This window comes from Perognathus longimembris, chromosome 7, assembly GCF_023159225.1.
Source record: "Perognathus longimembris pacificus isolate PPM17 chromosome 7, ASM2315922v1, whole genome shotgun sequence".
NCBI lineage: Eukaryota > Metazoa > Chordata > Mammalia > Rodentia > Heteromyidae > Perognathus > Perognathus longimembris.
Genome location: NC_063167.1, coordinates 7,587,418 through 7,611,304, shown reverse-complemented (window position 1 = coordinate 7,611,304; position 23,887 = coordinate 7,587,418). Strand labels below are relative to the sequence as shown.

At 43.0% G+C, this 23,887-nt stretch overlaps 1 protein-coding gene across 6 annotated transcripts in view; it reads right to left on the bottom strand.

The window, feature by feature from the left end:
* The window catches only part of Vps13d (vacuolar protein sorting 13 homolog D), a 234,902-nt gene that overhangs the window by 195,725 nt on the left and 15,290 nt on the right, over positions 1 to 23,887 (bottom strand). For 5 of the 6 annotated variants that reach the window (XM_048350254.1, XM_048350255.1, XM_048350256.1 and 2 more), the window contains 13 exons: positions 21,192 to 21,296; positions 19,590 to 19,760; positions 18,174 to 18,274; positions 16,479 to 16,647; positions 14,248 to 14,349; positions 13,667 to 13,868; positions 11,164 to 11,343; positions 9,675 to 9,805; positions 7,195 to 7,270; positions 6,606 to 6,776; positions 5,593 to 5,723; positions 4,088 to 4,220; positions 685 to 2,892 (listed from right to left, as the gene is read on the bottom strand). In XM_048350254.1, coding sequence (XP_048206211.1) covers positions 685 to 2,892; positions 4,088 to 4,220; positions 5,593 to 5,723; positions 6,606 to 6,776; positions 7,195 to 7,270; positions 9,675 to 9,805; positions 11,164 to 11,343; positions 13,667 to 13,868; positions 14,248 to 14,349; positions 16,479 to 16,647; positions 18,174 to 18,274; positions 19,590 to 19,760; positions 21,192 to 21,296 — 3,880 coding nt within the window. Of the gene's footprint in view, positions 1 to 684; positions 2,893 to 4,087; positions 4,221 to 5,592; positions 5,724 to 6,605; positions 6,777 to 7,194; positions 7,271 to 9,674; positions 9,806 to 11,163; positions 11,344 to 13,666; positions 13,869 to 14,247; positions 14,350 to 16,478; positions 16,648 to 18,173; positions 18,275 to 19,589; positions 19,761 to 21,191; positions 21,297 to 23,887 lie in introns of those variants that run through there. The other variant, XM_048350261.1, reaches the window with a different exon arrangement.

Genomic DNA, 23,887 nt, shown 5'->3' with positions numbered 1-23,887 from the left:
ATATTGTGCACAGACAAAATGTCATACTCCATTTATGTTCACCTCTTCAGCTATCTTGGGCTATAATGCTTACTTAGTTAAGACTCACAATTTAGAATGAGAATATCAACACGATGAACCAGTTTGACCAGCATCCTCACAGAGCACATCTCCTGTAGCACCCGTGGGTGAGCACTCACATAATTTCATAGAGCATTGACAAAACAAAATTCTTACTTTGCAAATATGACACTGAATGGCAAAGGATGAAGACAAATGCGCCAACCTACTATGTGGTGTAATACTAAACTTCTGAGTTCCTCAAATACAACCTGGGGCTTATTTGTGTATGTATGTGTGTGCACGCATGCTTACACATGCACACTAGTCCTGGAGCTTGAACTCAGGGCTTAGGCAATGTCCCTGAGCTTTTCTACTCAAGGGTAGGACCCAACCACCTGAGCCACAACTCTACTTCCAATTTTTTCATGGATAATTGGAAATAAGAAGTTCATGAACTTTTCTGTCTAGACTGGCTTTGAATTGAAAGCCTCAAATCTCAGCCTCCTGAGCAGCTGGAATTATAGGCATGAGCCATGGGCACCTGGCTAGAAATAGCTTTATGTTGCTATTTTTAGCAAACCACTACATGAGCTGGATTTTGAACCTTCCAACCGAATCAAACAGAAGTCTGTTGCTCCTCACCTTGACCTCTATGCAAAGATTCAAAAAAATCGTGTCTGGTGAAATATGCTTCCTCCTGGCTGTTGGCACTGGCAGACCCGGAGGGTGGACAACACATCCGATTGACTTCTGACCCAGCACTGTCTCTGCTGGCCAACTGGGTGCAATTCAAAGAATACAACTTAATGTCTTTGATCTCCACCTGCAAACGGTCACTTCTGGATTCATCATCTCCAGCTACGAAATTCTGGATGAATATCTGTCCTAGGTGTCCCACCAATAATTCAGGGCTCCCAGGCTTCCGGGGAATAGAGACAACTGGAGACTCAATATTGATGTTCAAGATGAGCTTCACTGTGTCCGAGTGAGGGGAAGCAAGGCCAAACCCATGTACCTCATCCTCCTCCAAGATAAAGGGCTCCCGGATCTTCCTCGGCATTTCAAAGAGGGACACCATCTCGCTGTACTCAGCCGTCTTGGTAGCTAAGACAGTGGTGACTTTGGTGGCTGCACTTTTAAGCATACTTCGAAAATTTTCTTCCAGTTCATCCATGGATAAGGTCAGCTCTTTCAAGAACTTGGCAGAATGGTTGTAATGCAAGGAAGCCATCTTCAGGCTGAGAAAACATTCCTGCTTGGATTTCTCAACAAACGTGAAACTCAAAGCTTCAGTCTGGGCTGCGTCTTCTGCTCTGACAAACACAGACTCAAAGTAGCCGATGTCGCTGATAATATTTTCATAGCCCACAGAATTCCCAATGCTGACAACATACTGGTTCTTAACATTCTCCTGTGTCAGGTCCATAAGCTGCAAACAGCCCAGAGAGCCATTCACATCGAATGTGCTGCCCATCGACACATTAACCTTGGTGCCACCTATGCTCGCCGTGGCAATTTTCCGGCCATGTTTATCCCCATTTGCCATTCCCACTGTCCGGAGGAGCAGCAGGTTAAGCCTATGGATCTCCACCGCAACCTCCGTGTTCTGTTCGTAGGTAGATTGGTAAGTTCCTTGTTCACTAAAGTTTCTTTCCAAATCAGTCATTAAAGGCTGAGGACTCAAATCATCTTTCTCCTTGGGGAAGGATTTTTGAAGGAAACCAATCAGCTCCACGATTGTCTCTGGATTTAAGATAATATCCAAGTTGTTCACCTGCAGAGAAACCACTTGAAGTGTGCTGTCTAAGCTCATGGATGGGCACTCAGAACTCACAAACTGATACTCCAGCTTAATGAGGGACTCTTGCTCTTTGGTGAGGATCTTTTCCAGGGAAACACTCGTTGCTGATCGGTCATTCACAGAGGCCATATCCATAACTGTGTGAGGTCCAGAGACAGGAGACTGGGCCCTGCTGTCCCGTAGGCTTCCTGTTGGAATATCAAAGCTCAAGTTCTTATGAGAAGCCATCAAAAGGTCAAAATCAGCACCATAGGTCTGCATGGTGTCCACTAGGAGCAAACCATGAACAGTGAGGGAGACTTCAGCATCATAAGGCCTCTTCACAAAGTGAGCATTTGTACCAAATACCTTGAGTACAGAAATGTAGCGGCCATTGCTCTCCACACCAAGCTGCATACAGTTGACTTTAAATTCAGCCAGGAGGAGCTGCGACTCTACCAGAACCTCACGTGTGTGTTGCTCCAGCATCACAATGCTCTGGGTTAAGTTCATTACCGAGTCCTGTAGGCTTCCCCGCTGTCCTTCTTGGGGGAAAATCTTTTCTTTGATCTGAGTGTCTGAAGTTTTCATTTCTGGTGTGGTAAGGAGAGCAAAGCAGTTCTTCAGGGCAGATATCTTATCTTCATTGATGTGGATTTTTAAATCTGGCAAGTTGCCTGAGAGCACAGCCCCTGGGTATTTGGGATCTGAGGTATAAATCAGCCTCCGCTCTAACTGTAGATGAACATTAAATTTCTCCACCACATGGGTGGGCCCTACATCAATGCCCTGGACGTGCTTCCAGTTGTCTTTCACTCTTCCCACCATGATCTGGAGGTCCATGAAGGACAAGGAGTATCGCTCGTACATCTTGGTACTCATTAAATGGGCCTGAAGCTGCTCCTCACTGAACTCCACTCCAGAAAAGGGAGGTGTTTTCTCTCTGCTGCTGCTGCTTGTCTCTGGGGGTGGAGTACTGGGGGGCGTGGCAAGAGGGGTCTTATATTCATCATCACTAAATTGATTGTCCTCAGAAGCTAATCTGTCCCCACTTTTCCTCCTGGTGTCATCTGCGGGGGAGAAAAACAAAAAGACTCAGTCTATGTCTGCTATTTCCTCTTGTCCTACTCTAGAAATCATGAAAATAACAGCTTCAACCAGGCACAATTAAAAAAAAAAAAAAGATGAAAACTGAAAGCCCAGTATCTGTATTTGCCATTTGTACAATTATATTTAGAAACAAACACAGAGAGAAATGACTGTGAGAAGAACTGGAGTCCTGGTAGCCCTTTGTACAATTATATTTAGAAACAAACACAGAGAGAAATGACTATGAGAAGAACTGGAGTCCTGGTAGCCCAGAGCCCTTTCTTGGGGTGCAGAGGCTGCCACCTGCTGCCAGTGCACTCCCAGCCTCTGAGCTGCACTGAGCTGACTGTTCTATTTATGTTCTCCTCTCTCTACGTATTTCGTACTTTCTCTTTTTTTTTTTTGGCCAGTCCTGGGCCTTGGACTCAGGGCCTGAGCACTGTCCCTGGCTTCTTCCCGCTCAAGGCTAGCACTCTGCCACTTGAGCCACAGCGCCGCTTCTGGCCGTTTTCTGTATATGTGGTGCTGGGGAATCGAACCTAGGGCCTCGTGTATCCGAGGCAGGCACTCTTGCCACTAGGCTATATCCCCAGCCCCTATTTCGTACTTTCTCCTTTGCTTCAGTGTTCATTCCTTTCTCCCCATCAAAATGATCAGGAAGAAGAGAGGTCTCATCTGTCTTGCTCCACACAGTATCCAGAGCTCAGACCCAGGTTTAGTGAGCAGAAACAACTCCATGTGAAACTTTCTACCCAAAATCTAAAATTCAACTGCTCCAGTGTCTCAAGGGATTGCACGCATGTGCCATCGTGACCAGCTGAACTATATGTTTTAAAATGAGGGCTATATGATAATAAAGCTATTGTTTTAGAAGTAAAAAGTAAACATTCGTTAAGCTTTTCTTTTTTTTTGGCCAGTCCTGGGGCTTGGACTCAGGGCCTGAGCACTGTCCCTAGCTTCCTTTTGCTCAAGGCTAGCACTCTGCCACTTGAGCCACAGCGCCACTTCCGGCCATTTTCTGTATATGTGGTGCTGGGGAATCGAACCCAGGGCCTCATGTATACAAGGCAAGCACTCTTGCCACTAGGCCATATCTCCAGCCCTCGTTAAGCTTTTCTTGATGCACAGACAGACGGTGCACATGGTCTCATTTCATGGCCTCACACTAGCACTGACCTTGGCTATTGGTCAACAGCATTCTTCCTAGATCCACGACAACTAACACAGGATTCTTGAACTTGAAATCATCAGGAAATATCACCTGAGGGGCAGAAATATCTAGCCGCACAGACCATCGTTTGCTTTCCTCCTGTAAGAATGAAACACAAGTCAGTAACCTAGTTGCTAACTAACTGCTATGGAACTCAGCCCTCCTGGAACCCCAGCCAGGCACTAATGGTTCCAATCCCTAGGATTACAGCAGAGTTACATTCACGTGCTGGAGGGCTGTGACTATTACAACAGACAAATGTCTGAAGTGGAGAGAAAAATGAGCAAATCATCAATTTGGGGGGTGTTGCTCGGTCCTTTGATTAATGATCCATGGTTAAGAAATATTTTATTTCTAGTGTATAACACTTAATACTTAGCTGTGGGCACCAGTGGTTCATGCCTGTAATCCTAGCTACTCAGGAGGCTGAGATCTGAGGATCATGGTTCAAAGCCAGCCCAAGTAGAAAAGTCCCTATGAGACCTTTATCTCCAATTAACCACTCAAAAACTGGAAGTGGAACTGTGGCTCAAAATGAGAGAGTGCTATCCTTGAGCACCCAGACCCTGAGTTCAAGCCCCAAACCAAAAGGAAAAAAAAAAATGACTTAATATTTTATAGTAGTATAGAAATCTCAAAAGCCTAATCAATTTGAAATCCAAGTATTTCTACTTACTCATGGACATTGGTAAGCATGAACTCTCATGAGACAACATCTTGGGGAATAACACTAGCTTTGATGTTTAAAACACAAATAATACACCAAGACATGAATTTGGTAATAAGCCTCAATTTATGTGGTAAAAGTTCGTTTCCAAAAATGTCACCAGAACCAATCCCCTTTTGTCTAAGATAACAAGAGGATAATAATTCTTACAATTTATATATGTATACACACACACAGAGGAAATAGGACTAGATCTCCATTCCAAACATATACCCCAGCATTCTACTCTGATGAGGGCCGCCCTCCCCAGCTCTGGCCTATCACATTCCTTGCCACTCCATCTACTGCTGTATCTTGACAGCGCACTGCCTCTTGCTGTCAGAAACTGGATTGTGTTGATGATTTTCCTCTCTTTGTCTAGAATGTCCCATCAGTACCCATCATACTCTGGGATAGAAGCGAGCATCATTTTAGTTGACTTTCTCACAACAGTGAGTAAGGAAAAAAGGGGAAACTCTGGGGCAAAATATTCATAAATACCAGCTCTAGAAAATGGCACACAAACAACTGTTGAAAGTAATCCTGGCACCTGACCTGCTCTGTCACTCACCTCTTTTATTCTTAATCCTTTTGTGTTAAGGACCTGGCAATTCTATGTTATGCTAACTGATCTAGCTGATAAGGAGGTCCTCCTAAAATGGTGTTATTGATATGGGCAATCTATCTATCTACACCAGGCAATGAACTTGTCAGGAAAATGCTTGCCGTCTCCTCAGCCCTGACAGTGTTATGTGAGGCACTTACAATGAAGTCCCCCACCAGCAACCGGTCCAGGGTTTGTCGGATCTCTGCCTTGGTCTGCATCTTCAGCTTGTTATACTGTCTTCGAGCTGCTTCAGCCACTCTCAATTCAAGTTCTGACTGATAACCAAAACCTACAACATTGGAGCAAGGACAGAATCAGAAATCTCCAGTGGCTAGGCACAAAACCACTGTGATGGCTATTCTCACCAAGACTTTCCACCACAGATTAGGTGGGGGAAAAAACACCTGTGACCCAAAATGACTGAGCATATACAGGAGCAGAAGCACAGGAATAAGGAATAATGGGTGGCACAAACACAGGGCCAAAGAGCAATGTGAGGAAAAAGACCTAATTTAGTAAAATTTCTTGAACCAGTTTCCAGAATATTCTAAACCATTATTTTTTAAAACCTTACAGAGCAAGAAAAGGCAAGAGTGGACTAAAGAACAGTTCTTACTTTTTACAACAGAAAGAATAGAATTTTAGAGGAAATGCCTCTGTATTCTAACAGGGAGGGCTGCTATTTACAGGAAGTCTCCAGTGCTGAGCAAAAGACTAGATATTCAGTGTTATATTTCAGGAGAGGAGCACACTGTTACAGGACAGGGAGGAGCCCATTTGGGAAAACATTCCTTTCAAGTCTTCTTTGAAAACAAAAGGAGCATCAATAATATTAAGGACTTTGCAGTATTAAATGCTGCACCAAATAAGTAAAAGAGATCAGTGTTCTTGTGACCTAGAAGGATATCCTTTAGCATTCTGCCTCCGTTCACCAGAGAATGGCCACCATAATGGAATGGAGAGCACAAAATATTGCTCACTAAAGGGACCCAAGGACACTGACAGCTCCAGAAAACAGCATCCCAGTTCTAGGGACAACCCTGCCCACCTACTTGCAAGCCTCTTCTACCACTCTCAGACCATTTAAATGCTTTGTAATATTGTCTAGAGCACCCGAAATGCCAAGATTTTTTTTTAAGTAACAAAAGATCAAACAAACAAAAAATTTAACCTGAGGTATGAACCTTTCCCTTGTAGAAAAAGTCTGCTACTTTTTTAATAGCCTGAGGATTGTAGATGATGTTCAAAGGCCTCGTGCTGACATTTAGCCGCCTCTCAAAATGACTGTGTGCTGGATTTCTCTCATATAGCATCTCAAAAACTGGGTCATCTGGGTCTGCAGCTGAAAGAAAGAACAGAATTAAGAAAAATGGAACACAGCAAAAATAATCACCTTACTCCTATCAGTGCTGTGAGAAATTCTGCAAAAAGACATTTCCTTAATCATTTTTTCAATCAGTCCACAATTATGCAACTTTTTAAAACAGAGAGCTTAATAAAGATTGGCTCTTAATTTTGAACAGGAATCATTAAGGCTGAGCTACTGTAGTGCCCTGCTCTAAAATGGAAAACGTGCCCATAGGCCCAGCAAGGCTGTCGTAGTTGTATACAGGTTAAAGGGAGCACCTAGCTGCCTCCATGGATCCAAACACAAACCACTTTACCCAAAGCAGAACACTTCCTCTTCTACAACTGATCGAAGATTACTGATCTAGAATAAGGGTGTTTTGAAGGAGCTTTAAGAACATAGGATAAATTACCAGGGTATTGGTCACTTCTGTCTGCAGATGTAGTTTGGAGACCAAAAGATTGTGAGACTCTGCCAACTTCTTTTTGCTGTTAAATATAAAAATTTAAAAAAAATACATCAATGGGAAGGCAAGAGGGAATGATGCATTACAGATATGCACTTACCCTTTAGTGTGGAATAATATAAAAATTTAAAAAAAATACATCAATGGGAAGGCAAGAGGGAATGATGCATTACAGATATGCACTTACCCTTTAGTGTGGAATAGACCACAACTCACTTCATACCTGATTAGTGAGTACTCGCACACTTGGGCTCTTTTCCAAACCTGATAGACCAAGCCTTTCTCTTCCCAGAGACCAGTATGCTACTTAGGCACTCAGCCTATTTATCAAATTGCTAAATAAAAATTAAGCATAAAGAATGCCCTCTTGAGGGGCTGGGGATATAGCCTAGTGGCAAGAGTGCCTGCCTCGGATACACGAGGCCCTAGGTTTAATTCCCCAGCACCACATATACAGAAAACGGCCAGAAGCGGCGCTGTGGCTCAAGTGGCAGAGTGCTAGCCTTGAGCGAGAAGAAGCCAAGGACAGTGCTCAGGCCCAGAGTCCAAGGCCCAGGACTGGCCAAAAAAAAAAAAAAGAATGCCCTCTTGAGGTTTTTTTTTTTAATATACTTGCCACAAATCTATCAAAACCCTGAAGGTTAAAGAAAAAACAAAACCCTGAAGGTTATGGAATTATTTTAGACTCACATTTTCCTATTCTAAAACATGTTAAATGATCCAATTTTGACTACCAACTCTTCTCAAATTTAACATGCACAGGTGAGGCAGTTGTAGTGAGAGGCAGACTTTTAATAGTGACTATGTGGTGGAGCCTGGGACTTGGCCCTGTTATCAAACTCCCTGGGTGGTGACTGTAGCTTTGACTGCCATGGGTCACGGTCTTGGACCATGTCTGGTGTGTGTAGCAAGCATCTCTATAGCACGTCCAGCTGCACTTTCTGTAAGGATAGAGATGTCCTCTGCTGATGGGTGACTGAGCAGTTGAATTGTAGTTACTGTGAGTAGAAAACTAAATTTTCATTTGAGAACTTTTTATTGGGTAAGAATATTGAAAGGGGTGACACTGATCATGATGTATTGTATTCATAACCTGCTTTATAAAATGGCAACTGCTCTGTACAACTATTTAAAGACAAAAGGAAAAGAGTAATAATCACATATCTCTAATAGCTACCTACTGAACTATCATCTTTATACAATATAATAAATTGTAAAACTGTCCATTACATGAAAAAAAAAAAAAAGAATGCCCTCTCATCCTCTCCTAAACAATTCCCCATCTCCCTAAAAAAGAATTATGGACAAAGTAAATGGCTATTTGGCCATTTCAACCATACCTTAGCCAACTTAGTAAGATTAAAGATCTTATATTAATTAATTAAACATATATGTGGATTAAGGGAGAGAGAGAGATATTAGGGCTCACACTGTAATACTAGGTAGTCAGGAGGCTGAGATATGAGAATGTAGGTTTGAATTCTGCCCAGACAGAAAAGTCCATAAGATTCATCTCTGATAACTCACCAAAAAAGCTGGAAGATTGGTAGATTGATAGCCTTGACCAAAAAAAAAAAATCTCAAGGATAGCACCTAGGCCCTGAATTCAAGCCCCAGGACCAGTACACACACATAAACACACAAAATTGCCACACAACAAAAATTTAGATAGTTCTCTTTGTGAAATCACGGAAAGATAAGATTTCAGGGCACTGGTGACTCATACCTATAATCCTAGTGGCTCAGGAAGCTGTGCTCTGAGGATATCAGTTCAAAGCCAGACAGCGCAGAAAGTCTCTGAGACTCTTATCTCCAATTAACCAGCTAAAACCCAGAAGTAAGAGTGTGGCTCAAGTGGTAGATCATCAGTCTTGAGCAGAAAAACCAAGTGAGAGAGCAAGGCCCAGAGTTCAATTCCCAGGATCAGCACAAAAAAAAAATAAAAAATAAATTAAATCGGAAGGAAAGAAAGAAAGTCCCATTTATCAATGACACTGGGGATGTCACTGAATTGGTAGAGTGCCAGCCTAGCAAGCATGGGGTCCCTGAGTTCAATCCCCAGCACTGGAAGGAAAAAAAAAAAAAAGAATTAAATTACCCCCTGACAATGACTACAGGTCAGATGCATAAAAATGACTGTTTGATGCAAAAGAAATTCAGACATTGACTTTGAAATGCAGAAGACACTGGTGCTTACAGCCTTTTCTTTCAAAAAGACCCAACTATCCCATGGTGACTTAAGCACAAGTAAGGAAGAAGCAAAGCCACAGACCTCATTAAGATTTGTTCTCCAACAAATTCAAGAAGGTATCTAGTCCCAGTTTGTCCATCTCAAAATGATCACATCAGAATGAATGAGAGACACACTTTGTTCACCTATAACACACAGCTAAATCCACAGATGCTGGCCATACTGCAATACATACCGGATTAGGGAAGACCAGAAGAGGAAACATGGTTCCTTCCGTGGCCAGGTCTCGGAGGAACAGTCCACCTAGCCGGACTAAAAGCAAGGAGGAATTTCTCCGCGGAAGAGATTCTGCTAGGAGTTTTACATCTACAAAAGATAAATGTAAGCAATGACATGAGGCCATGTGACCATGACGCATGTGTTTCCAAAAACACCAGATATTATATTTTACAGAGTACTAGTGGATACTGTCAAATAATTTTTTTCTGTGGAGTAAGAACAATAACAATAAAAACCACCTATATATATACCTGTCTACATAAACATAAGTAGACTAATAGAAGTTTTCAGGAAAAGTGATATTAGTACAGAGCCTTCATAATTTTAAATTCAAGCAACCTGCTCATTCACATTAACTTCAACTCTCAAGATGTTGAGGTGAAACAAATAGGCTTTTTCCCCCAGTCCTAGGGCTTGAACTCTGGGCCAGAGCACTGACTCTGAGCTTCTGTTGCTCAAGGCTAGCGCTCTACCACTTGAGCCATAGCACTACTTCCAGTTTTTTTCTGAGTAGTTTATTGGAGATAAGAATCTCATGGACTTTGCTGCTTGGGCTAGCTTCAAACCATGATCCTCAGATCTCAGCCTCCTGAGTAGCTAGGATTATAGGCATCAGACATCAGTGCATGGTGGCTTTTTTAACTTTATTAAACCATGAAACAGAAGCTCAGAAGTATTACTGTTCTGTGCTAGGCACCGGTCACATTCTCGTGGTAGAGCCACCTACTTACAGAAGTATATTTACCAACCCCAAAATCAGTACTCATGGCATTGTTTTGATCATTCAGAGGTAGAGATTCAAAAATATTGAATGACTCAACATAATCATCCCCAAGTGAGTTCAAAGCAGACAGTGCTCTGTTCACCTGGGTTAGCTGTCATGCTTGTCTATTTAGAATGATGGGTATATTTTTGCTTTTTGTTGTTGTTGTTGTTCATGATTTTGCCATTTTCAATAGTTATGTGAGGCTGTTGGTACAGCTCAGTGATAGAGTTCTTTCTTAGAATATATCTGGGTTCTTTTCCCAGAACTACTAGGTAAATATATAACAGGCCACGGGTACTGCTGAAGCCCAAGGAGGCTATAATGTGCATACATAGATTAGCTTTACATATATATGAACATTAGATTAACTTTGTTCAGGCATGAGTTACAGTGCTGCAAGATCTGAGTTCAAAATGGATGAATCAGCAACAGATATCTATTAAAAATGATGTCTTCAAACACAAACTCACATTTGAAAAAAAATAAAACAAGTTATGTACTGGTTTTCAATGACTGTTAAGACCAATGGCTCACAGGAAGACAACCCTGCATTTTCTTGAGAGGCAGTGGGGTTATCAGTGTTTGGGATAACTTTCTAACTATAGCTTTGACAGATGAGGAGAATCAAGCGGAAGCAGGCACCTAGAGAGGAGAAGCAGCCAGCTCCTCCTTGTAGTACCTGAAAACTCCAGCTGCATGAATGCACTTTCGTCCACTTGAGGAGCTCCTTGTTCCTTGTGTAACAGAGTCACTGTACCCCGTTGCAGCTGTAAATTCAGCTTGGCAAAGATGTGATCTCGCTTTGTGTACGTATTCAAACACGAGGCGTCTGCAGTGGGGTCAAAAAACTCTTCAGTGCCTACAAGGCAAGAACAGACTTGGAGAGAAAGCATGGAAGAACAGAGCAAGCACAGTCTGCTATTCTGGGGCTAGTGAACCATATTCCTCTGACAGAAAGAACTCTAAAGACAATGGATGACTACTTTATTTGCTAACATAAGATGACCTTGTTTTATAAGGACTCTTAATGGTGTCTAATGGAGAAATGGTCTATGTTTAGGGTCACTGGGGCAGTGGCTACTGACCCCATGTGGCTATTGAGCACACATGGCACATGGCTAATGTAGCTAGTACAATTAAGAAACTGGATTTTCACTTTTACTTAACTTTTCTTATTTTAGTCTTTTGCATCTGTGCATCACATTGGCCAGTTCAGTTTTAAGGAAAACCTCCACAACCCAGGTCCTGATTGTGAACACCTAGAGTAAACTAAGGTACACTAAGAAAATTCTCAAATTTAAAGGCTTGCTGGCATCTGCCCTAGCCCTGGAAACTCTACATTTAGGTAAGCCTTTCATTCTATATGTAACTACAAGATAGATTCTATCTATAGACTCTGCAAATCCTTAAGGACTTTTAAATGTTTTATAAATCCTTCTTTTAAAAAAAAACACAATTGACTATCCATACAGAAAACACTTGGGCCAGTGGCGCAATGGATAACGCGTCTGACTACAGAAAACACTGTTTACTTTTGCAGAGTAAAACAGCAATGTCAGGGCTAAGAATGCAGCTTAATGGTAGAGTGCTTGCCTGGCATGCATGAAGCCCTGGGTTCAAGTCCTCAGTACCACATAAATAGAAAAGGCCAGAAGCGGCACTGTAGCTTGAGTGGTAGAGTGCTAGCCTTGAGCAGAAGAAGCTCAGGAACAGAGTCGAGGCCCCCTGAGTTTAAGCCTCAGTACTGGCAAAATAAAAAAGCAACTTCATTAGGAAGATGAAAATGATAGAACTAAGTTGAAATAGCTGGATTTCAGAAGGGTCTGGAATTTTCCTTTAATGTCTCCCAAAACTCAGGCTACCGTTTCTATGGCTAAGTCTCATCCTTTCCTCAGACCTCTAGTCTTAGCCTGGAGTTGAGCAAACACATGGTTTAATATTTCTCATCATTCCCAGGCTCCAGATAAGACTGGTTCTTTAAATCGGCAAGGGTACCAGTGGTTAACAATCTCTACCACTGGAGGCTTTGGGGTTTTTCTGTTATACAGGAACAAGATGCAGCTCCACTTTTAACTATTCAGATGTTTGACTCTGCACAGATAAACACTGTTTGCTTTGACAGAGTGGTTTTTGCTAGTATATCTTTGATTTCTCTTTTTAACACTAACTTGATGTCTTCTGATCCTGACCATCTTTTGGTTCTGACCATGGCAGCCTGCCAAGTGCATTTCCCCAAGTTACCAACTAAATTAGATAGAGAACTGACTTTTAGGCTCCTCTTTTCCCATACGGGACCAATAGTCTACATTCAGCATGGAACAGCTACAGAAGGTGGACCATTGCCCCTCTGTACCACCTCTTTTAAGATTAAGAGAGACCAGAGTTATTTTAGGGAGAAAATGATACACAGGATACACAGATGAGACGAAGAAAATGTATTGTTTTTAACAAGTATTAAGAGGGCCAGACTCTGAAGTTAAGATCAGGAAGTAAACTGAAAAAAGCAGATAAGCTTCTCTCTCACCAAACTCCTTTTTTCAAGTGAGTTACAGGGAGATAAAGGAGCTGCTTTTCCCTTTGAAATGGTAAAAAATAAAGTAAAATAAAAAATCTACAATTCCTCTTGAATGGAAAGAATGAAAAGATGAAAAAAGTCTAGAAGACAGGGTTTTGGGTGGGATACTCCTATCTTAAGTACATAAAACCATTATCTAAAGATAGGAGTCAAGTGACTGACATAAACTACCCAGTTCAAAAGGCATCAAAGCCACAGAGCTGCTATTTTGAGTCTTTAGCTCCTATTTCTGGCCTGCATAAAAGAAGGCAATGTTTCTTTTTCATTTCTCCCTACTTTAACTCTGCTATACTAATAAATAAATCTTTACTAAAATTTAAAAAGGAAAAAAAAAAAGAGGACCCCTTGACTGGTATTCAAGCTTTTGAGCTTAAAATTTGTGAGTGTTCTCATATTTAATTGGCTGACAACAGCTGCCCCTCAGATCGTCCCAAAACTATGCCAGTGTTCCTATTTATAAGCAGAACCTCTCCATTTACAAATAATTCTTCTCTCTCCCTATGAATGTGAAACAAACTGTTTTCTAAATGTCTCCTTTGTTTCATTTGAAAACAACCCTGGGCTAATCCCTCCACTGTAGCAAAGGGGCAAGCCCTGGCCAGCATACCCAAGATCTCTTCTGGAGTCCACTGCTCATGGGGCTCAGCCGACAGTCCTTCCACCGCTTTCCCCTCAGGGCTCTGCTGCCCATACCAGCCGCCCCAGCCAGGAAACCAGGACTGCAGGTACTGCAGCATCCCACTGCCTCCGCTGGCATCAGGGTCCCCAGGAGAGGTTCCTGGAGAGTCAAACTGAGGCTCCCGTAGACTCTATGATCACAAAGGAGAGATGTGAGCATTCGAAGGTAGAACAAGCTGTGATATGGCCAGGCCCTGGTGGCTCACACCTGTAAACCTAGCTGAGATCTGAGGATCACGGTGTGAAGCCAGCTTGCAGAGAAAAGTCTATAAGACTCTATCTCTAATAAACTACTCAGAAAAAGCAAGAGATAGTGCTGTGGCTCAAGGGGTAGAGCACTAGCCTTGAGCAAAAAGAGTCTCATGGACAGTGCCCAGGCCCTGATGTCCAAGCCCCAGGACCATAAAAAAAAATTGTTTTTTAAACAAAAACTGTGATATGTCATTAATCACCATTTGTCCCAGGCAGCAGCAGAAGCTTTTCAAAACTGAAGCATTCGGCATTCCTCACCTCTGCTAGTTCTTCCTGCTTGTAAAATCGATCATGAACCAGTTCTCGAAGAATCTTCAATTCCTCAAAGCTCTGTTCCTCCTCAATGCGACAGATCTCTTCCTGTTTGGGTGAAAGCAAAACAAAGAGAATGCAGGCGCTGCAGCTCTGGAAAACTGAACACCCTCACACACAGCCAAGGAGCCAACTGCCTGGATACTTTACTGATGGAGACATACAAACAAGACACACAGCTAGTTCTGTGACTGCTGCTGCTGTCCTCAACGGGATTTTCCATAATTCAACAGACTGTACTAGTCTCTAGAATTCCAACAACAAAGGAGAAAGGCCACAGAACAGTGGGTCCACATGCTGCCACAATATCCATCCCTGAACACAGTACCCATGCTGTTCACAAAATACTTCCTCTGCCTCAGCTCAATCAGAGGAGCAGATGTGTTATCACTCTTCTACCTGGGGAAACTGAGGGCACCAAGTGTACACAATAAGTGTGTACCCCCTTCCCAGATCCTTCATGTTTCAGATGGCATACTACCAATGACATGGTCATTAATAAAGAGCTAGTTGGGGCTGGGAATATGGCCTAGTGGTAAAGTGCTCACCTCGAATAAAGAGCTAGTTAAGTGACTAAAGAGCAATGATAACCAGCCACTTGCCAAGGTATAAAAGAAGCAGAACTAGCTAGAAAAGTAGAACTAGCCATCTGAACTGTTTTTTGTACCCTAATATTTGAAAAAAAGATTATCCATGTTTACTTGACCACCCCAGTGTTGATTTAGATTTTTCTCTCCCTCCATGCCTGTCTGTACCCTTAAGAAAATTATCCAAACGTACTGCCTAATTGATTCCATCCTTCTCAGAGACCCCCATGTCAGTACCATGCCTGACACTGATTACGAAGGCATTAATGAGTAGGGGCCATGGTGTTGGAGTACTGGCAGAAAAGGTGAGCACTCCATGGGATGCAGCACTACTGCTTGCTAACACACAGTGGGTATGTGCTTCCTGAAGGGAAGGTAATGTCCTTTCTACTGGAATGATTTGTTAACAGATACTACCTGAGCCAAAATGTTAGGAATAGCCTAAACTACCACTTCAAAAACTGATGTTCAGAGGGGCTGGGGATATGGCCTAGTGGCAAGAGTGCTTGCCTCGTATATGTGAGGCCCTGGGTTCAATTCCCCAGCACCACATATACAGAAAACGGCCAGAAGTGGCGCTGTGGCTCAAGTGGCAGAGTGCTAGCCTTGAGCAAAAAGAAGCCAGGGACAGTGCTCAGGCCCTAAGTCCAAGGCCCAGGACTGGCCAAAACAAAACAAAAAAAAAAAAAAAAAACTGATGTTCAGGACTAGCCTTGAGCACAGAGAGGTTCAGGGACAGAAGCCAGGGGACTTGAGTGCAAGCCCCAGGATTGGCAAAAAAAAAACCAAAAAACCTGATGTTCATGAAAACAAAACAAATCAAGGAACATTTCCCCTAGGAGATGACAGGCAAACACCAGGTGAGGGGAGGGCACCTCCAGGACTCCAGCAGGAGTGGTTCTGGGGTCTCTAGCCCACCGGCAATTTAAATGTGTGCTTGCCTGTACTATCTATGGCACCCAGTATTCTGCTTCACCTCCATCATCAAAACCCCAAGATCATCAAAATGTAGACCAAAGTTCACAGGATTAATTACAAACTTTGTTAGAACGAGGGTCACAATTTGAAGAAACAGAGGTGACTATAGGAAATTCTCCCTAGACCCAGCACAAAGAACTAGAGAGGGGTATGGCCAAAAAGGGCTGGCAGCATTGTGGCCATCTTTTTCCTCCCTGTCCTGGCTCTCCTCAGGCATCAGTAAAGGATGCTTCAGGCCAGGGCGAGGCTAATGACATTCTTCTAACATCCTCCTAATCTACTAAAACCACCTCTGTCCCAGAAAGATGCAGCTTAGTTCTTCTCAGAACCTACTTTCTTCAGTTTCTGAGAGAACATTATCCTCTGAATATAAACAAGAAACAGAAGGGCTGGGAATGTGGCCTAGTGGTAGAGTACTTGCTTAGCATGCATGAAGCCCTGGGTTCGATTCCTCAGCACCACATACACAGAAAAGGCCAGAAGGGATGCTGTGGATCAAGTGGTAGAGTGCTAGCCTTGAGCACAAAGAAGCCAGGGACAGTGCTCAGGCCCTGAGTTCAAGCCTCAGGACTGGCAAAAAAAACAAAAAAAAAAGCAGAGCAGTCCACTCACCTTGTCATCTGAAGATAGAATACCTCCTTTTAATTTGCTGAAATATTTGTCAGTGTAAAATACAGCATCATGAGCACGGTGCAACAAGAAGTCCCAGGTGCAGCGCTTCCTCTGCTCTCTGATTTCATACAAGTTAGCATTCAGAGCAAAATACCACCATTCTCGGCAACTGCAATCCAGAACAGCAATGCAAATGCTTCACTTCTCACAAGAAAGCCACTCTACCCAGGGAGTAACCCACATAACACCTTCCTATTGTTTTGTTTTGTTTCGGTTGTCAGGCTTGAACTCAGGGCCTGGGCACTGAACCTGGCTTTTCTGCTCAAGGCTAGCACTCTATTACTTTGAGCCACAGTGCTACTTTTTGTTTTTCAGTGGTTAGCTGGATAAGAGTCTCAAGGACTTTCCTGCCCAAGCTGGCTTCAAATCACCATCCTCAGATCTTAGCCTCCTGAGTAGTGAGGATTACAGGCATGAGCAACACCCTCCTTTTCTGACGCATCTTCCTCTCATCTTCTGATACATCATCTTATTAATCATCTAGCCTTCCATGTGTGTCTTAGGTTCATTATTATTAAGTTATACCCAGTATGTAGGGAAATTAAATCTGCTGCCAAAGAGATTCCAACTTGCATATCAGTAACAACACAGGACTCAACAGGTTTGGACTACCCACAGGTTTAGCCCGCCACTGAGTAAATCAAGCATTGACTGTAAGATAAATGTCATCTTGAGATAGCTACCAAGGATTTCACTACTACAGATTTTTAGCTGAATTTCTAGAAAAAATGTTTGAAATATATATATTAAGTAAGTTTTAAGGGTAAGTACTGGTGACTCAAATCTGTAATCCCAGCTACTTTAGAGTCAGAGATCGAGAGAATTATAGTTCAAGGGCAACCCAGAGAAAAAAGTTTAAGAGACCTCTTCTTAACCCACTGCTAGGTACAGTAACACATGCCTGTCATCCTAGCTACCTGGAAGGCTGAAATCAAAAGGATCATGATTCTAGTTCACCCTGGCAAGAAGGTATGACAGACTGTCAGGTGCTCATGGCTCACACCTGTAAACCCAGCTACTCAGGAGACTGAGATCTGAGGATTGAGGTTCAATGCCTGTCCAGGCAGGAAAGACTCTTATGTCCAATAATTAAACACCAGAAAACTGGAGGTGATGCTGTGGCTTAAAGTGGTAGAGCACTAGCCTTCAGCAAAAGAGCTCAGAGACAGCACCTGGTTCAAGTCAAAGAGATCAACATCAAAAAAAAAAAAAGAAAGTATGAGAGAGTTCTTTGAATAGAAAAACTCGGCATGGTTGCACAAACCTATCATCCAGCTATGCTGGGAAGTGAAAAATAGGAGAACTATAAACCACACACACCTAGGCAGGAAGCAAGACCCAATCTCAAAAACAACCAGTGGAAAAAAGAACTGGACCTATGGAACAGTGGTAAAGCATCTGCCTAGAACGTATGAGGACCTGAATTCAAACTCAGTACCTCAAAAATAAAAATGAACAATGACATTTTCATATGTAATACATTCATGTGGTTTAAAATTTAACCCTCTGCACAGAAGTTAAGCCAACTTGTATCTCTAATCTTAGAGGTAAAGGGTAATGAGACAAACTTGCAGTCCATGGAAAAACAAAGGTGCTACAAAGAGTGCTTTATATACAGCCCAGGTACGTCCTTACTTCTTGGACACGGCCACCTTGGGTTTCCACTTTCGGAACTTCACCTGCCTCTCTTTCCTCTCCAGCTCCTTGAGGAATTCCATGATTTGCCGGTACTGCAGCTTTGTATTAGAGATTAAAAGATACTAGGTTAGAATAAATATATTTGACCAGGAGCCAGTAGCTCACACCCGTAATCCTAGCTACACAAGAGGCTGAGAAGTACGTGAGATTCAGATCTCCAATTAATCACAGAAAAAGCCAGATGTGGTGCTGTGGCTCAAGTGGTAGAATGCTAGCCTTCAGCAAAAAGAGCCCAGGAAGAGTACCCAGGCCCAGAGTTCAAGAACCAGAACCAGGAAAAAAAAGAAAAAGAATAAGTACATTTGATTCTTTCAATAAATTAAGACCTGTATCAAAAAAGGATAATTTAGGGCTGGGGATATAGCCTAGTGGCAAGAGTACTCGCCTCATATACATGAGGTCCTGGGTTCAATTCCCCAGCACCACATATACAGAAAAAAATGGCCAGAAATGGCGCTGTGGCTCAAGTGGCAGAGGGCTAGCCTTGAGCAAAAAAGAAGCCAGGGACAGTGCTCAGGCCCTGAGTCCAAGCCCCAGGACTGGCCAAAAAAAAAAAAAAAAGGATAATTTATATTCATCAATTTGTGGACTTCAAATGCAGTACAAACCAGAAGACCAAAGCATCTGCATAAGGGAGTATAGCTCTCTGAATACTATTTACATTTACAATACAATACATATTTACATTTACTGTGTCTCTCATGTTCTTCGATTGGACTGCAAATTGAAATTAATCTGAGATGATATAAATTTATGTATAACAGAAACTGGGTTTTGTACTAGATGTCCATGGCTCATGTCCATAATCCCAAACTACTCAGGAGGCTGAGAACTGAGGATCACAGTTCAAAGCCAACCCAGGCAGGAAATTGTGACACTCTTATATTCAATTTTTTTTTTTGTAAAGTCAGAAGTGGAACTGTGACCCAAGTGGTAGAGAGCTACTCTTGAGCAAAAAAATGAAGGAATAGCACCTAAGTCCTGAGTTTAAACCCATGGACTGGCACAAGGAAGGAAAAAAGGAAGTAAAGAGGAAGGGAGGGAGGAAGGGAAGGAGGGAAGAAGGGAAGGAGGGAGGGAAGGAGGGAAGGAAGGAGGGAAGGAGGGAGGGAGGGAGGGAGGGAGGGAGGGAGGAAGGAAGGAAGGAAGGAAGGAAGGAAGGAAGGAAGGAAGGAAGGAAGGAAGGAAGGAAGGAAGGAAAGAAGGGTGTTTTGCAACTAATATAACTTTGAACTTCAGGGAACCAGTACCCCGCACATGCTTTCCTGACAAGGACACCACTAAGTAGACAGACCACCATTAACATTTCATCCCCCCAGTGAGCAGTCTGGCAGAAGCCTGAGCCAGAGGTACCTGAGACAGCTTCAAAGGAATGGTCTCTAACTGAATGTCACATTCGATTCGGGGAGTGTGCCGGGATCTCAGTGGCTCCTTGGAACAGTTTCTCTTCAAGAGAGCAGATGCACACACAGGCTCCAGGACATAGTGGTGACTGCGACTCTCCATGCTCCTGGCCATGGCCTCCTGCATGTCACAAGAACATATGCTCTGTGCAACTGGCCTTCTTTCTTCCCATTATTCTATATAGTCAAGCTAAGCTGTGCCCTAACAACAAATGTTATCTAACCCCAGCATGTTATATCAGAGGCTAAAAATAGCATAAAATTGCACTCTCAGCTCTCTAGTATTTTTTATGTGTTACTTATGTCTTCATAGATAATGCATTCACATGGTTTAATGTTTTAAAAGGTAGCTGGGTGCTGGTGACTCCCACCTGTAATCTTAGCTACTCAGGAGGCTGAGATTTGAGGATCAGGGTTCGAAGCCATCCCAGGCAGAAAAGTCCTTATGAGACTCTCATCTCCAATTAACCACTCCAAAAAAAAAAAAAAAATCGGAAGTGGCACTAAGGCTCAAGTGGTAGAGTGCTAGACTTGAGCACAAAGAGGCTCAGGGACAGTGCCTAGACCCTGAGTTCAGACCCAGAAACATTAAAAAAAAAAAAAAATTAAAGGCAAGAGCCTGGTATGGTGGCAAAGATCTATAATCCCAGCTGCATGGGAAGTGGAGATAGAAGGAAAACAGTACAAGGCTAATCCCAGGCAAAAGCTCTGATACGAAAAGTAAACTAAAGCAAAACTGACCTGGGATGTGGCTCGCTCAAGTGGTAGAGCACAAGAGCAAACCCCTGGGGCTGGGGATATGGCCTAGTGGCAAGAGTGCTTGCTTCTCATACATGAAGCCCTGGGTTCAATTCCCCAGCACCACATATACAGGAAAAAAAAAAAAAAGAGCAAACCCCTGAAAAAATAAACCTCAAAGGTGAAATGTCTCTTTCCTACTCTCATCTTCAGCTACCCACTTGTCCTCCCTAGAGGCAACCAATGGGCCCACCAGCTGCTTAGGAGTCCACCAGAGGCACTCTGTACGTACTTGGGGAAATCTGTAATGTTCTGTTTTCTTGCACAAATGCTATAAAAGCTGTTGTATCTTTTTTTTTAATGCTTAATGCTGCATCTTAAGAAACTATCAAATATTCATCATAAAAACTTGTTAATAGTTGTATAGGGTTCTGCTATATAGATACAAAAAAAGCTCAGGAACAGCACCTAGACTCTGAGCTTAAGCCCTAAGACTGACATTCAATTCATGACATACACACACACACACACACACAGAGAGAGAGAGAGAGAGAGAGAGAGAGAGAGAGAGAGAGAAGCAATAAACTAGCATCATAGACATAACTTAAAAGCATAACTTTGAGTAGAAAAAAATAACATACACAATACTTTTCAAAGCTCTAGACACAACAAAATCATGAGGCAAAGACACTTGAGAGTAAATGCTGGTGAGGAAGAGGAGGAGGATGGAACCCACTTCAGGAGACACCAGCAAGGTGGTGATCCACACACTGTGCTACAGGGCTCTCTTGCAAAGCTTTGGTCTCAACCATACCTGTAACTCCGCCTGAGGCAAATCCCCTAGTAAAGTGCAATCGACATCCCAATAGATGCTGAACTCTTCCACATCTAACTGCTTTTTCCGCATTAATTTCTGTACCTGAGATAAGAAAGAGATGAGAGAAAATAGGATGACTGTCTTCAGTCTTGAATATATGCATTCTTCCAACAAACCATGTGTGAAATATCATGTGTCAGGCACTTGGCAAGGTGCTAGAGGTATCAAACTGAATTAAAACATGGTTTTGCTCTTATAGACTTTAAAAATCTAACCAGCAGGGAACATAAACATGAAAACAATTCATTTCAAATAGCATAGGATCAGCACAAGAAGAATATAAAGGATGCTATGAGCAAACAAAAATATCACTGTGCTGATGATGTCAAAGCACATGCAAGCTTCACATAAACCCTGTGTGGGAAAGGACTGGTCGGACACAAAGGCCTCCTGTCTTCAGAGGACAGTGAGTAAAATCTGTGTAACCACAGCCTTAGATAAGAGATGGGACAGTACTGGTGCAAGTGCATGCATAAGTATTTGGACTGGGGAGTTACTTAAGTAGTGAGGAAAGTAGCTTGGAATGTTACTCAGGATATTGGGTTGGATAGCATTCTATTCCTCATCTCCTGCCCTCCTCCACAATAAGAAAAGTCCTGCCCACCCAGAAGCTATGCATAAGTCCTTAACTGAAAACAGTGTCTTTGTAGACATAATCAAGTTAAAACAAGGCCATGTTCCATGAGTATAGGTCGTAATCCAATGAGCAATGTCTTATAAGAAGAAAAGACTGCCAAGCACTGGTGGCTCAAGCCTATAATCAGAGCTACTCCAGGCAGGAAAGGCCATGAGACTCTTATCTCCAATTAACCACCAGAAAACCAGAAGTGTCGCTGTGGCTCAACTAGTAGAGTGCTAGCCTTGAGCTGAAGAACTCAGGAAAAGCACCCAGGCCCAGAGTTCAAGCCCCACACTGATTTAAAAAAAAAAAAAAAAAAAAGGAGGATTGGGGAGGGGGAGGGGGAGGGGGAGGGGAGGGGGAGGGGAGGGGAGGGGGAGGGGAGGGGAGGGGAGGGGAGGGGAGGGGAGGGGAGGGGAGGGGAGGGGAGGGGAGGGGAGGGGGAGCGGGAGAGGGAGGGGAGGGGAGGGGAGGGGAGGGGAGGGGAGGGGGAGCGGGAGAGGGAGGGGGAGCGGGAGAGGGAGGGGGAGCGGGAGGGGCCCAGAAAAAAAGGCCTTGTGCAGGTAGAACCAAAGATAGTGGTGATATATCCACAGCACAGGAAAACCAGTTTCCAATAACCACAGAAGCAAGAGAGACATAGGTCAGCTTCTCCTTAGGGCCACCAGAAGAAACCAAAACTAGAGAATAAACATTACTGTTTAATTCATCCAAATTATGACAATGTGTTACAGCACACACTGGCAACAAGTATACTAGGAAAGGAAGTTGATGTTCGGATTATTTATTTACTTGGTTGGTTATAGGGCTAGAACTCAGGGCCTGGACACTGCCCCTGAGCTCTTTAGCCCAAGGCTAGCACTCTTGCCACTTTGAGTCACAGTACCACTTCCAGTTTTTAAGTGATTAATTGAAAATAAAGAGTCTCACAGGAGGGCCTTTTCTGCCCAAGCCGATTTTAAATCAGGATCCTCAGATCTCAACCTCCTGAGTAGCTAGGATTATAAGCATGAGCCATGGTGCCCAGCTGAACTTATTTATTTATTTTATTTTTTGCCAGTCCTGGGGCTTGGGACTCAGGGCCTGAGCACTGTCCCTGGCTTCTTTTTGCTCAAGGCTAGCACTCTATCACTTGAGCCACAGCGCCCCTTCTGGCCTTTTCTGTTTATGTGATGCTGAGGAATCGAACCCAGGGCTTCATGCATGCTAGCCAAGCACTCTACCACTAAGCCACATTCCCAGCCCCTTGATTTTTTTTTTTTTTTAAGGAACTAGGGGCTAAACTCGAAGCCTCTCACTTGCCAGGAAGGTGATCTACCCTTTGAGCCACACCTCTAACCCCTTTTTGGACTGGGTTGTGAATTTCCCACTTGTGTTTCCCTGTCACTGGCATAACAGGTGCAAGACACTGTGCCAGACATTGGTTTGAGATGGAGTCTTTAGAAATTTTTAAATTCCTAGCTGGCCTCAAACTGAGAGTTCTGCAACCTCTGCATTCCATGTAACTAGATTACAGATTTGGAGCCACCAAGCCTAGGTAAACGTCACACTTTTAAATTACATGGAATTGCCGATGGTTTTAATGTGGGCAAATAACAAAACTAACCATGGGTTTTAGCCACAGACTAAGGCAGAGTGCTACCCCATGGCATACAAAGAAAAAACAAGCTCTGAATATGTCTAGAAAATGAGCAAGTTTATGGGAGTAAATTATATTTAGGAACATATACAAAACATTTGCCTACTCTGAACTAGACACTCCTAGGCCCAAAGAGTCACAGCTATTTGACCTAGTACAAATCCCATCTCTCCTCTAGGCGTGCGTGACACCTAGAAAAGATTGGGAAGTACTGGGACAAAACAAATCAAAAAAGTCTGAAGGCCACAAAACAGGGCCCTCACCAGCCTAGGCAAAAGTTGATAGGATGCTAAAGGATGACAGCCTTTTAAGCATGAAGAAGAACAATATTTAATATTGTTTGGGGCCAGATGAGGTGGTTCATGCCTATAATAC